General features: G+C 46.2%; 1 protein-coding gene across 1 annotated transcript in view; it reads left to right on the top strand.

Moving 5' to 3' along the window:
• Positions 1-15588, top strand: part of LOC116982116 (myosin light chain kinase, smooth muscle-like) — a 91198-nt gene that overhangs the window by 60010 nt on the left and 15600 nt on the right. The window contains exons 6-8 of the mRNA XM_033035442.1: positions 2680-2883; positions 7290-7507; positions 10153-10276. Coding sequence (XP_032891333.1) covers positions 2680-2883; positions 7290-7507; positions 10153-10276 — 546 coding nt within the window. The remainder of the gene's footprint in view (positions 1-2679; positions 2884-7289; positions 7508-10152; positions 10277-15588) is intronic.

Raw genomic sequence — 15588 nt, 5'->3', positions numbered from 1 at the left:
AGAAAAAGTGTTTCCTCGTCTCCGTTCTAAATGGCTTACTCCTTATTCTTAAACTGTGGCCCCTGGTTCTGGACTCCCTCAACATTGGGAACATGTTTCCTGCCTCTAGTGTGTCCAAGCCCTTAACAATCTTAATGAGATCCCCATTCATTCTTCTAAACTCCAGAGTGTACAAGCTCAGCTGCTCCATTCTCTCAGCATATGACAGTCCTGCCATCCCGGGAATTAACCTTGTAAACCTACGCTGCACTCCCTCAATAGCAAGAATGTCCTTCCTCATATTAGGGGACCAAAACTGCACACAATACTCCAGGTGTGGTCTCACTAGGGCTTCTCTGCAGTAGGACCTCTTTGTTCCTATATTCGATTACTCTTGTTATAAAGGCCAACATGCCATTCACTTTCTTCACTGCCTGCTGTACCTGCATGCTTACTTTCATAGACTGATGTACAAGGACCCCCAGATCCCGTTGTACTTCCCCTTTTCACAACTTAACACCATTTAGATAGTAATCTGCCTTCCTGTTTTTGCTACCAAGGTGGATAACCTCACATTTATCCGCGTTAAATTTCATCTGTCATGCATCTGCCCACTCCCCCAACCTGTTGGACCTGTTTGGAGACTTATAATGCACTCCCAACAAGGTGATCACCCTCTTTTTATTTCTCGGCTCGACCCATATATAAGATGGGTGATAAATCATCAGTAATGTCATCTTCGACTTCTGCCGTGATGTCCTCCTTAATCAGTTATCCAAAACTCCCTGCAGCACCTGTCACATGGAACATTAAGTGGCCAATCTTGTCCCTTTCTTGGTCAGGTTTCCATAATGGCTTTAACTTTCCAGTTGCAAGTACCAATCTGCTTTATCTATCAGGTCATTTGCATTAAAATAAATGCAATTCAATCCCACAGTTTTTCCTCGCTCCCTGCAGCGCTCCTGCCTATCCGCACCACTGAACTTGCTTTTATCACCATCCATACCAACTTCTCACCTGCTTCACTTCTGCGTAGGATCCCAACCCACTGCCAATCTAGTTTAAACCCTCCCAAATAGCACTGGCAAATTGCCTGCCAGGATATTGATTCTCCTCCAGTTCAGGTGGGATCCATCCCTCTTGAAAAAGGTCACCTCTACCCAACAAGAGATCCCAATGGACCAAAAAATTGAATCTCTGCCCCAACTCCTCAGCATCACACTGTCCTATCTTCCTGTTCCTACTCTGACTAGCACGTGGCACCAAGCAATCTGGAGATTATTGCCCTCAGGTCCTGCTTTTTAACCTTTTGCCTAACTTGCTGTATTCACTCCGCAAGACTTCTTCCCTTTACCTACCTCTACAACTTGTGTCAACGTGAACAATTACATCTGGCTGCTTCCCCTCCCCCATGACAATGTCATGCAGCCACTCCGAGGTGTCCTGGTCCCTGGCACCAGGGAGGCAACCCATCATCCTGGAGTCTCGATTGCTGCTAGAGTCTCCTGTTCTTCTGATAACTAACAAGTCTCCAACTACAATGGCTCTGCCTGACTTCCCCCTCCCTGCAATGTCACTAACATGCCTGCTGCGGCCTTCCCCTGACCACATCTCCCCCAACAGTCTCCAAAGAGACATAGCTGTTGTCGAGGGGAATGGCCACAGGGGCCTCCAGTACTCCTTTCCTGGTGGTCACCCATCCACTCTCTGCCCCTACCCCGGGCGTGACTTCCATTCTTCAGTCTGTATGTCTGAAGAAAGGTCTCGACCCAAAACGTCACCTATTCCTTCGCTCCATAGATGCTGCCTCACCCGGCAGTTTCTCCAGCATTTTTGTCTACCTTCGATTTTTCCAGCATCTGCAGTTCCTTCTTAAACCTATCTATGACATCCTCGCTCTCCTGGACGGTCCTGAGGTCATCCAGCTGCTGCCCCAGTTCCCTAACATGGTCTGTGAGGAGCTGCAGCTGGACGCACGTCACCCAGGTGTGGTCCTCAGGGTCATTGGAAGTCTCCCTGACCCCCGATATCCTGCAGAAGGAGCGCACAGCTGCCCTACCTGCCACCTGTACTACGCCAGACCATGGAAAGAAAGAACACAGACCGTACCTTATCCCACTGTCCCACTGTTCTCACAAGCCGAAGCCTCGTACTTGTCTCCACAAAGCCTCTCAAGTCATAGCCATACAGCACAGAAACATCTGGAATTCTCTACATCTCAGATGCTCCCTGATTTGACCGGGTCACATGCGTGAGGTGTCATGTCTGCAGCTTGCTTTACCAGATCTCCCCGGGCAACTTGCTGAAGTTGGAATGTCTTCGTTGGAATGGGTGCATATAGAGTGATACAGCAAGGAAACAGGCCCTTCGGCTCAACTTGCGCACACCGACCAACTAGTCCCACTTGCCTGATTTTGGCCCCTCTAAACCTGTCCAATCCATGTACCTGTTTAAATGTTTATTAATTTGCTTCTCAAACTTCTGGGGAGAAGGCAGGCATGGGTTATTGATTGGGGACGATCAGCCTTAATCACAATGAATGGCGGTGCTAGCTCGAAGGGCTGAATGGCCTCCTCCTGCACATATTTTCTATGTTTCGATGTTTCTAAGAATAGATAACACTGGGACTGACTGAATGGATCAGGCCGACTCAATTTCTTGCCATTAGTGTCTGACCACACAATTCATATTTATTTTCAGAGGAGCGTTTGGTAAAGTGTACAAGTTGTTGGGAAAATCTAGCGGAAAGATCCGAGCAGGCAAGTTTTACAAAGCCCGCACACTTAAAGACAAGAAGAGCGCTCGTGATGAGATTGAGATCATGAACTGTCTACACCACCCAAAGTTGGTGCAGTGCCTTGATGCATTCGAGAGCATATCTGAGATTGTCATGGTGATGGAATAGTAAGTAAGATATTGTATCTAAGAAATGTAATTTCCGAGCAGCTGGATATAATATACAATGGATAACGTGTGATCATCCTTATCTCAGTGGAACATTTCTGGAATATATTTTGATACTTTGATTAACTATGACTAAAATACATAGTTTCATACAATGTGGAAATAGGCCCTTCGGTCCAACTTGCCCACACCGACCAACATATCCCACCTACACTTGTCCCACCTGCCTGCGTTTGGCCCATATCCCTCTAAACCAGTCCTGCTTGTCTATATGGTCTATTTGTCTCCTCCATGGCCAGAGCGAGCAACACCGGAAATTGGAGGAACAGCACCTCATATTCCACTTGGGGAGTCTGCATCCTGGGGGCATGAACATTGAATTCTCCCAATTTTGTTAGTCCTTGCTGTCTCCTCCCCTTCCTCAGCCCTCATGCTGTCTCCTCCTGTCCCCCAGCCTTCGGGCTCCTCCTCCTTTTTCCTTTCTTCTCCCCGCCCACCCCCACCCCTGATCAGTCTGAAGAAGGGTTTCGGCCCGAAACGTTGCCTTTTTCCTTCGCTCCATAGATGCTGCTGCACCCGCTGAGTTTCTCCAGCTTTTTTGTGTACCTTCGATTTTCCAGCATCTGCAGTTCCTTCTTAAACTGCTTGTCTATATGTTTCTTAAACGTTACGAGAGTGAACATTCATACAACATAGAGCTTGGCAACAGTACAGCAGAAGAACAGGCCCTTGGGACCACTGTGTCTGTGCCGAAGATGCTGCCAATATTATCACTGATCTACAGTGCCCTCCATAATATTTGGGACAAAGACCCATCATTTATTTATTTGCCTCAGTACTCCAAAATTTGAGATTTTTAATAGAAAAAAATCACGTGGTTAAAGTGCACATTGTCAGATTTTATTAAAGGCATTTTTAATACAATTTGGTTCACCATGTAAAAATTACAGCTGTGTTTATACATAGTCCCCCCCATTTCAGGGCACCATAATGTTTGGGACACATGGCTTCAAAGGTCTTTGTAATTGCTCAGGTGTGTTTAATTGCCTCCTTAATGCAGGTATAAGAGAGCTCTCAGCACCTAGTCTTTCCTCCAGTCTTTCCATCACCTTTGGAAACTTTTATTGCTCTTTATCAACATGAGGACCAAAGTTGTGCCAATGAAAGTCAAAGAAGCCATTATGAGACTGAGAAACAAGAATAAAACTGTTTGAGACATCAGCCAAACCTTAGGCTTACCAATAAGAAAGAAAGCACTGGTGAGCTTACTAATCGCAAAGGGACTGACAGGCCACGGAAGACCTCCACAGCTGATGACAGAAGAAAATTATCTCTATAATAAAGAAAAATCCCCAAACACCTGTCCGACAGATCAGAAACACTCTTCAGGAATCAGGTGTGGATTTGTCAATGGCCACTGTCTGCAGAAGACTTCCTGAAGATAAATACAGAGGCTACACTGCAAGATACAAACCTCTGGTTAGCTGCAAAAATAGGATGGCCAGGTTACAGTTTGCCAAGAAGTACTTAAAGGAGCAACCACAGTTTTGGAAAAAGGTCTTGTGGACAGATGAGACGAAGATTAACTTATATCAGAGTGATGGCAAGAGCAAAGTATGGAGGAGAGAAGGAACTGCCCAAGATCCAAAGCTTACCACCTCATTTGTGAAACACGGTGGTGGGGGTGTTATGACCAGGGCATGTATGGCTGCTGGAGGTACTAACTCACTTATCTTCTTTGATGATACAACAGCTGATGGTAGTAGCATAATGAATTCTGAAGTGTATAGACCCATCCTATCTGCTCAAGTTCAAACAAATGCCTCAAAACTCATTGACCGGCGGTTCATTCGACAGCAAGACAATGATTCCAAACATAATGCTATAAAACATAAAGCAACAAAGGAGTTTTTCAAAGCTAAAAAATGTCAATTCTTGAGTGGCCAAGTCAATCACCTGATCTGAACTCAATTGAGCATGCCTATTATATGCTGGAGAGAAAACTGAAGGGGACTAACCCCCAAAACAAACATAAGCCAAAGATGGCTGCAATACAGGCCTGGCAGAGCATCACCAGAGAAGATACCCAGCAACTGATGATGTCGCAGACATCAAGCAGTCATTGCATGCAAAGGTTATGCAACAAAATACTAAACATGATTCCTTTCATTTACATGGCATTGCTGCGTACGAACCATTATGGTGCTCTGAAATGGGGGGACTATCTATAAACACTGCAGTAATTTCTCCATGGTGAAACCAAAATGTTTAAAAATGGCCTTTATTAGAGAGGCAAATAAATAAATGATGGATCTTTGTCCCAAACATTTTGGAGGGCACTGTAGCTGCACATACCCCATATCCCTCCATTCCCTGCAGATCCATATGCCCATCAAAAGTCTTTTTAATGCCATTAATATATCCATTGAGGATTTAATGTAGAGCGGATTTTGCACCACTGACCAGGGATTTTAAGAGTCATTCTTATTTCACAATATAGTTCAGCCATTGGAATTGACATAATAGTCAATGGAGCCTCTAGCATTTATCTCATTGATTTGACAGGTTTTATGTGTGTGACACAAATTATAATGGGTCAGGAGGTCATTTAGATCAAATCCTGTCACAATTCAATACATTTGATCAGTTGTGAATTTGCATCAGATATCCCACTTGTAGGGGTTTTGCGTTTCCCTTTACTCCACAAAAGGATTCCCCTAGGTTCTAGACCTCGGAATTATGGTGGGATATGATACAAAGGTTGAATTGACCAGAGTGTGCTGATGAGAGAAAACAGAAACCAAGATGGACTCAAAGCAAGTCTAAAATTTACAGGCTTTATTAAACAATGAGAAATCGAATCTCACCAACACTACACAATGCGTGGCTAAACTTATGCTCTAAACTAAAACTATGGACGAAAACTATCGGGCACGTCGTAAAACTTACTTTAACACAAGTTACTTGCAAGCGTACTCCCCCTTGACCTTTCTCCCCTCAACCACCTATTTCGGGAAGTTCACCAGGTCACCAGGATACTCACAGCGAAGTCGATGCAGGCCCACGAGCTGTCCAGCAGAGCAGGAAGAGCAGGAAGAGAGAGAGAGTTCTGGCTTGACTTCGGCTTTTATACCTGAGCTTCCTTTGAAACCCCCAGGTGGTCCTCTGGATAGAAGGGGTTCTTTTGATGTTGCCCAGTTTCGATCTGGCATGAACAATAGGCTTCCGATGATAAGGGGTTTGCTGATGTCATGATCCCTCAGCCTGATCGTTATCATCCCCGATGGTGATTGTGCTTGTGCTGGCCTGTTTACCAGCGTCTGCTGAGGCTTGGTTCCTCCCTTTGTGTATCCAAGAGAATCTCGTTATCTCCGTCTCAGCCTTTCCTGTTCACACCGTTGTGTGATGTCCAAGTCCACAGGCCAGACGGGTTTGATTCTTGATGTGGATTGGGGGGGGTTTCCGTTGCAGCCAGCAAATATGTCTTTTAAGATATCCATGTGCTTATTCAATTTCTTCCATAATTTTGGAGGATTTACCCAAATAACTTACACACTGCCTAAAGGTTCTCCCCATTGCACAATGATTATATGCGCGACCGTCAATTTTATCTTAAGCCATGTGCACTTCTAGACATTCAGTCCCAGTTCTCTCTGCTTGTCGCAAGCAAAGCCCGGAGGCTGCTGGTCACCCTCAATTATGCCAGTCAGATGGAATGACTCATTGATGCACCTTGCAGGTAATTCTGCTCCGTACACGATTATTAATTATTATCGGAATTTGTATTGGAAACCTGTAAATTCAATGAAATAAATGCTGAAAGCTCCATTGACTATTTTGTTGGTTCCCAGAAACTGAACTGTACTGTCAAGTTCAAATATCTCTGATCATCACTGCTCAGTGGTGCTAAATTCATTCAATGTTCAGTCCTCAATGGAATGTATCTTAGAGGCATCTCGATCAATATATCAAGATGTATTCCACTTGTTAGAAAGGTTTGTTCACTCTGACGAGGACAGATTCTGGTATTTTATTGCCATGAAGATCAAATGGATTTATTAGAAGATAGACACAAAATACTGGAGTAACTCAATGGGTCAGGCAGCATCTCTGGAGTAAAGGAATAGGTGACTTTTTGGGTCTGAATCCTTCTTCAAACTGAAAGATAGAGTTTGGGGGGGGGAGAGGGGACTGGATTTATTAGATTGCCTTTGTAAAGTTGTCAGTCCAGGCAGTGGTTGCATTTGGACAGCCTGTAGTTGCTGTGATTTGATGGGTGGGTGGGAGACTGGACTTAATAGATTGTCTTTGCACAGTTGTGGCTGCAGATGCCAGGTCAGCCCAGGCAGTAGTTGCATTTGGATGCCCTGTATTTGCTGTGATCTCATGTGACTGCTCTTGCACAGTGTGTCTGGAGGGGAGCTCTTTGAGCGTATTGTGAACGAGGATTTTGAGCTGACAGAGCCGACCTGCATCTCGTACATCTGCCAGATCCTACAAGGGGTGAGCTTCATGCACCAACAAAGCATCGTGCACCTGGACCTGAAGCCGGAGAACATTGTGTGTGTCAACAAGGACAGCACACGTATCAAAATAATTGACTTTGGACTGGCCCGGAAACTCGGTGAGTAAAACCTGTAATGTAGTGGAGTGAGGACAGTCGCTGGGTCAGGGCCTGAGCTCTAGGGAAAGGGTACGCAGGCTAGGGTCACAGTCATACAACATGGAAATGGGCCCTTTGACCCAACTTTCCCATGCTGACTAAGATGCTCCATCTACACTCATCCCAGCTACCCCCGTTTGGCTCAAACCCTATCCATGTTAGACAAAAATGCTGGTGAAACTCGGCCGGGTGCGGCAGCATCTATGGAGCGAAGGAAATGGGCAACGTTTGCCTACAGTTGCAGTATAATATAGATAAATGTGAGTTTATCCACTTTGACGGCAACAACAAGGGGGCAGATTATTATCTCAATGGGGTTAGGTTAGGTAAGGGGGAGGTGCAGCGAGACCTGGGCCTCCTTGTACACCAGTCACTGAAAGTTGGCGTGCAGGTACAGCAGGCAGTGAAGAAAGCTAATGGAATGTTGGCCTTCATAACAAGAGGATTTCAGTATAGGAGTAAAGAGGTTCTTCTGCAGTTGTATAGGGCTCTGGTGAGACCACATCTGGAGTATTGTGTACAGTTTTGGTCTCCTAATTTGAGGAAGGACATCCTTGTGATTGAGGCAGTGCAGCATAGGTTCACGAGATTGATCCCTGGGATGGCGGGACTGTCATACGGGGAAAGATTGAAAAGACTAGGCTTGTAATCACTGGAGTTTAGAAGGATGAGGGGAAATCTTATAGAAACATATAAAATTATAAAAGGACTGGACAAGCTAGATGCAGGAAAAATGTTCCCAATGTGGGGCGAGTCCAGAACCAGGGGCCACAGTCTTAGAATAAAGGGGAGGTCATTTAAGACTGAGGTGAGAAAAAAACTTTTTCACCCAGAGAGTTGTGAATTTATGGAATTCCCTGCCACAGAGGGCAGTGGAGGCCAAGTCACTGGATGGATTTAAGAGAGAGTTAGATAGAGCTCTAGGGGCTAGTGGAGTCAAGGGATATGGGGAGAAGGCAGGCACGGGTTATTGATAGGGGACGATCAGCCATGATCACAATGAATGTCGGTGCTGGCTCTAAGGGCCGAATGGCCTCCTCCTGCACCTATTTTCTATGTTTCGGGCTAAAACCCTTCTTCAGACTGATGCAGGATGGAGAAAGGTAGAGGAGGAGCCCGAGGGCTGAGGGAGAGCTGAGAAGGGAAGGAGACAGCAAGGGCTACCGGAAACTGGAGAAGTCGATGTTCAAGCCGCTGGGGTACAGACTGCCCAAGCGGAATATGAGGTGCTGCTCCTCCATTTTCCGGTGGTGCTCACTCTGGCCATGGAGGAGGCCCAGGACAGAAAGGTCGGATTCGGAATGGGAGGGGGAGTTGAAGTGCTGAGCAACAGGGAGATTAGGTTGGTTGATGCGGACCGAGCGGAGGTGTTTGGCGAAACGATCACCAAGCCTGCGCTTGGTCTCACCGATGTAGATCAGCTGACATCTAGAGCAGTGGATGCAATAGATGAGGTTGGAGGAGATACATGTGAACCTCTGTCGCACCTGGAACGACTGCTTGGGTCCTTGAATGAAGTCGACGGGGGTGGTGAAGCGGCAAAGACCGCTCCCTCCATAACTCGTTGGTCAATTCTTCCCTTCCTACCCGCACTACCCCCTGCCCGGGCACTTTCCCTTGCAACCGCAGGAGATGCTACACGTGCCGACCAGCGATCTCCGCAGACTAACACCATCCTACACCCACTAGGGACAATTTTTACATTTACCAAGCCAATTAATGTACAAACCTGTACGTCTTTGGAGTGTGGGAGGAAACCGAAGATCTCGGAGAAAACCCATGCAGGTCACGGGGAGAACGTATAAACTCCTTACAGACAGCACCCGTAGTCGGGATCGAACCCGGGTCTCCGGCGCTGCATTCGCTGTAAGGCAGCAACTCTACTGCTGTGCATGACCCCCCTCAGATTTCTCTGACTTCAAGCAACCCTTGCATCCCCTCTCTCTCTGTCGTTGCACTAGTTTCAAAGCCATCTTGTTGAGTCTCATCATCTGTAACTCGTTTTCACCTAGCCCACAGCAAACAATGGCCCGTTACCTTTATCCTCGTTAATTTTTTACATATCTTTCTTTCATTTGTTCTATATCTCTTCATATCACTGTCTATGCCTCTCGTTTCCCTTTCCCCTGACTCTCAGTCTGAAGAAGGGTCTAGGCCCTAAATGTCACCTATTCCTTCTCTCCAGAGATGCTGTCTGACCTGCTGAGTTACTCCAGCATTTTGTGTCTATCTTGCTGTTTATCCTAGTTTGCCACTGAGTGTGTAGCAAGGAACTGCAGAAGCTGGTTTAAACCGAAGATAAACACAAAATGCTGGAGTAACTCAGCGGGACAGGCAGCATCTCTGGAGAGAGGGAATTCTTTCTATCCAGAGATGCTGCGTGTCCCACTGAGTTACTCCATCAGTTTGTGTCTATCTTTGATTGCATTGACCCCAGTAAATCCCATCCCTTTAGCTGTTAATTAATGTCTGAGCTGTGTTGCCCTAGTGCCCTGAGCTCAGAGCCACTGTGCTTGGTGCCGTGAACAGTGATCCACCTCCACATGCTGGGTTTGTATGGTACTGCAGGATATACTGACACTGCCATCCTCTCTCCCCCTCTGCAGATTTAAATGGGTCCCTGAAAGTCATGTTTGGAACACCAGAGTTTGTGGCACCAGAAGTCATCAATTATGATTCTGTCGGATTTCCTACAGACGTTTGGAGCATTGGTGTTATCTGTTACATCCTGTGAGTGAATATGGCTATAGTAACAAGGAGACCAAATGTATTCATAAGATCATAAGTTATAGGAGTATAGTAAGATTAAACGAGAACGTACCAGTTTGAAGTTTGATCTTGATTTTATGAGGAGTTACGATGAGCGATTACGTGAAGAAGGGCCGTCCGTCTGCGTGCGCGTCAATCTTCAAAGCAGCGGTGTTAAATCACAGATAAAGAGAAGACCTGAGAATAGTAAGATTGTGAAGAAACTAGAACTTCCATGTGACCTTGATAGTATGAGGGTGGGAGCGGTGGGCACGTAATCGCTCATCGTAACTCCTCATAAAATCAAGATCAAACTTCAAACTGGTAAGTTCTCGTTTAATCTTACTATTTTACTTCGGAGTCACGTGAGTGACTACGTGAAGATTTCAAAGCTCTGTGATTTTACGCCGGTTACGAATCCAGGCGTCACACACTGAATGGATTAATCATGGATGCGTGTGAACATTAAAGCATTCAGACATTACGCAGTTAAGTAAAGACACTGATGCTTTAAATGAAAGAAAGTTTTAAAAAAATAGTTACCCCTCCCAACCTTGGGGGGAAACTAGGGGACAGAACTTAAAATGGTACGTGCAAACACCCCCAGTCCGGTTATGGGTTTGTTATAAAACCAATGGACCGTTATTTCATTCGTCCATCCTGCAGCCACTAGGATGTCGTCAAGGGGCACGTCCATAGCTCTTGCTGCCGACATAGATGCAGCTCTGGTGGAGTGAGATTTAACCATATAAATGTTCACTCCTGCTACCGCCATCACCTCCTTTGACCATCTGGAGATGGTTGGAGTTGACACCTTCTGGTGTGGTTTTTTATGGTTGATGAAGACCGATTGTTCTAAGCCTCTGAGGTTCTCCGTAACTCTCAGATAGTGGTGTTAGTATGTTACCACACACACAACCGTTGGTCCTCTGGATATGCCAAGAACTGGATCTTCATCCCTGGCATTCCTGGCCTGCTCTGTTTTATCAGGTTCCTAATTACGAATGTTATGTTGTTCATATTGGTGGTCATGTAGTCCAACCATAGCTTTTGCAGTGTCTGGACTCTTTGTCAGCATACCACCTTCAGGGTTAGTTATAGGCGGTCCCCACTGTCAAAGTAGGGTTAGTACCACGCTCACATCCCATGTGTCCGTGTACCTTGGCCTTGGAGGTATTAAATTGTAAATTTCCTTCATGAATTTTGTTGTAAAGGGGTACGTTCCTATCGACCCGTGCCCTGCTTCCAGCATCAGATAGGAGGAGAGTGCGCCTCTGGCACTATAGATTGCACTATAACTTTGTTTATAGTTATAGTACAGAGTTGATAGGAACTCCAAGACATCCGTTATCCGAACTGTGTTGTATTTGTTCGGACAGTCCTATGCCTTGAAATGGCCTCCTCAGAATCTGCAGACCAACAAGTTAATACGTTCATGTAGTGGATGATTTCTCCCTGTAACTGGGTTCACTAGGAGGTCCCTACTCTTGGGTACAGCCATAACTGGCTGGACTATAGTTCCCAAAATGTTTTGGGAACCAGGCTTGAGTAGGCCAATCTGGCACTACCAATATGCCTGTGGCTTAGTCTTGCTTGATTTTGGTCAAGCATCGGTTTGTGAGACAAATTGGTGGAAAGCATACATAAACATTCCTCCCCAATTGAGGGAGAAAGCATCCACTGCCTTTGCTCCTGGATCCAGCTCGCAGGACACATATCTGGGTAACTGATGTTTAGTCTAGATGCAAACAGATCAATATCTGGTATGCCAAATCGTGCAGTTATTTCGTTAAATACTGCCCGATTCAACATCCATTCTGTGTTGTTATTAAACATTCGTGATCCAGCATCTGTCACCGTGTTATATCTACCTCGTACCACTGTAACCCAATTATTCCTCTCGATACACCAGTGCCAAATGAGGTTCGACAATCTGTCGTAAGATACAGATTTTACACCACCCTTGTGATTGATATATGCCACTGCAGTGGTGTTATCAATCTGAATTTGAACAAGCACCGGTTGCATGTTGCTACAGAAAACCTTGAGTCCATATTGTGCCCCCAACAATTCTGGGTAATTGATTCCATGTGTTGGGGAATTACAGACTCCTGCTCATTCCATCTGCCCCAACAGCTCTAGACTGTGTTTGTGGCTCCCCATCCTTAGCCGCTTGCATTGGTCTGAAGAACCCCTGATGGCTTTCGAGCAAGATTTCCCTTGAGCTGTCTCAGACTGGGCCTGCCTTGAAGACAACTCCGGTCCGAGTTCCAAGTCTGCTTGGAACCTATGTATGTTGTGCAGTAAAAATAATCACATGTTATTATCTGTTTTTTAAAACCAGATCTGAAATTCATGTTATTGTCATTTTAAACAAAAACACAAGAGTAAAATTACCAACATGTAACTGGTCCACAATCCCTTGTTTCAGTAAACCCAGACCCACCTACCTCCATGGCTACCGGTGGTCTTGTGGTAAGCCCAAAGGCCCCTGATGCGGGTTCCTTTTCTCTCCTTGATTGGGAGTAGGACTGGTAGGGAGTGTGGATTCCATGTTTCTCCTGACCTCTGCTTGAGTCTTTGTCTGAAAACCTCATCATACTGAGCCTGCCTTGTAAGACAATTCTGGCCATAATTCTGAGTCTGCCTAGAAAGACGACTCTGATCATATTTCCATGCCTAGCTTTCAAGCTACCACCGGCTTCAGTGAACCGCTTACCCCCTATGGAGGTGTGGAGTGTGTTGTCGCCTACTGATGAAGTTTTGCTTGTCGTTGGTACCTTGATTGGTCCGACAGCTTTTGCTTCCTTCTTCTGGTCTTACCTGAAGAGAGGATTCGGCGGCTGGTTTCTCCAAAGTAACCCTGATAGCATTGTTCCCTTGCCGGCATGCCAACTGCTGGCTCTTGAGGCCATATGCATGTGCTTCAGTGTGTTCATACTTTAAATTCGAGATCAGTTACCTACTGATCATTCGCACTCCCCTCCACTGAGAGTGAGATTTGTAGGCAGCCCTGAAAACAAGTGCTGCCGCAGGCCCCTGAAGATACCTGCGCTGACATGGCCCCTCCAGCGGACCTAAATGAGGTTCTTGCTTTGGGTCAGACTGAAACTGACCGTGGATGCTCCTCTCCTCAGAGCAGGAGACATTTGTGCAGCCCTGAAACAGGTGCCGCTGCCTGCGGGTTCTCCATAATTCCCGGGCTGTCAATTAGCTAGATCTCCATCCAGGGAAGCACCCAGTGGAACCTGGATGATTCCAGAAGTGCTTCTTTTCTTTCGTTTGTATGGAAGCTTATTATTCATTTTATGTAAAGCACTTTGGTGTCATGCGAGTTGACTTAAACTGCTATTTAAGTAAACCTACTTACTTACTTACTTCTGCTTGTCCCTGGGAAGGTTCCCCCCCCCCCCCCCCCTGTGCTTTTGTACTCTGATTCAGAGTGGTTTCTTCCATATGTACTTCCCCCTCCAATGGGGAAGACATTGGGCTGCCCCATGTGTGAGGCTCCCGGCACGGCCTGCTGTAGAGGCCCCTGGTGATACAGCTCCCTCCTTTGGAGCAGATCATTGTTGGAGCAACTTCTCCATAAGTTGCTCCATGTGGGAGAGTCGTCCTCAGACGCTCTCCGTTGAGGGAGGGTATCCCTCTTCCCCGGACTCATCTGAGTCAATGGGTTTGTAAGACTTGCGGGTGGTTTTACGTCCCGCAGGACCACCACGGAGCTCCTCCTCCTGCACAAAGTCTCCTGCCGATTCTGCTGCCGGCGCTAATGCTGCGGTCTTCGGCAGCCGACTTCCCCGCGGACCGTCTCCTTGACATCTGGTCTCTGAAACTACAAAAAGCTTCAAGCCCGAAAGAACGCAGGTAAGTAATTCAACTTTGCTTACCTGCCCATCCCGACGGCTGGGAGGACGTTGTGCCTCTGCCAGTCCGTCGTGCGCGTTGCGTTCAGACGTAATGACGTGCACGCAGACGGATGGCCCTTCTTCACATAGTCACTCACGTGACTCCGAAGTAAAATTAAGCCATATGGCCCATCAAGTTTCGCCATTGAATCATGGCTGATCTATCGCTCTCCTAACCCCATTCTCCTGCCTTCTCCCCATAACCTCTGACACCCGTACTAATCAAGAATATATCTATTTCTGTGTTATAAATGTCCACTGACTTGGCCCTCACAGCCTTCTGTAGCAAAGAATTGCACAGATTCACCACCCTCTGACTATAGAAATTCCTTCTCAGCTCCTTCCTAAAAGAACGTCCTTTAATTCTGTGGCTATGACCCCTAATCCTAGACTCTGCCACTAGTGGAAACATCCATTCCACATCCACACTATCCAAGCCTTTCACAACCTGCACTCTGCTGGCACCATTCTTCATTGTTCAGTTATGTTTTGGGCTACATATTCTCCTGTTGTCCATCTGTCTACTTAATCTGGACTAGGACTTGGTTCTGCTAATGGTAACTGATGCCATTCGGTGTGGCAGGTCCATGAGTAAATGCGGGGCCACGTTTGAGTAATCTAACTGCTCCCCAAGGTGTGACTGAAAGATCCATCACAGCTGCTGTAAGGATGCTTGGTCTTTAACTCTTGGTTAGAACATTTTGCTCCTCTGCTGCAATGCCATCTAGCGATATAAAAAATAAAAAAAAAGTTTTAATTGAACCTTGAACCTTTTTGTTGAGGATTCGACGAATTTTATAATTGTTTTGTGAGCTGTGTTGCTTCTGGAGAAGAAACTGCTCTCTGCTCCTCTCTTGACGAGAGTTCTGCAGCATCCTCTCTCGCTGCTCCCCCTCTGTGATTCCTCCTACTCCCTGGCTGTATGATCACATTTTAACCCAGACTGGCTACCACAGACACCTGCGTTTACTTTTTGCATATCTTTCATTCATTTGTTCTATATTTCTCTGTATCATCTTCTATATCACGTTTCCTTTTCCCCAGACTATCAGTGTGTAGAAGGATCTCTATCTGAATCGTCACCTATTCCTTTTCTCCAGGATGTTGCCTGACCCTCTGTATGTGTCTATCCCTGATTCTCACGTTTACTGTAGCCTGGGAAGAAGGAGCAGTATAGTGGGCTGGAGATAGAGAGTGGGTGGAGAAGCATTGCTGTCACAATGATATCAAATTTGCCCCCACACCTAGATACAGTGGCGGACTGGCCAGGGTGTCAGCTTGCCCGATGGCAAGTGGGCCCCTGATGAAGTGATAGCAAGTGGGCCCCTGTTAAATGATAGCATTGTAGTTGTGGGTGGGCCTCCTTTGTCTCCTGGCAACCAGTAT

This window comes from Amblyraja radiata, chromosome 16 (genome assembly GCF_010909765.2).
Source record: "Amblyraja radiata isolate CabotCenter1 chromosome 16, sAmbRad1.1.pri, whole genome shotgun sequence".
In the NCBI taxonomy this organism is placed as follows: Eukaryota; Metazoa; Chordata; class Chondrichthyes; order Rajiformes; family Rajidae; genus Amblyraja; species Amblyraja radiata.
This window is presented reverse-complemented; position numbering and strand designations above follow the sequence as displayed.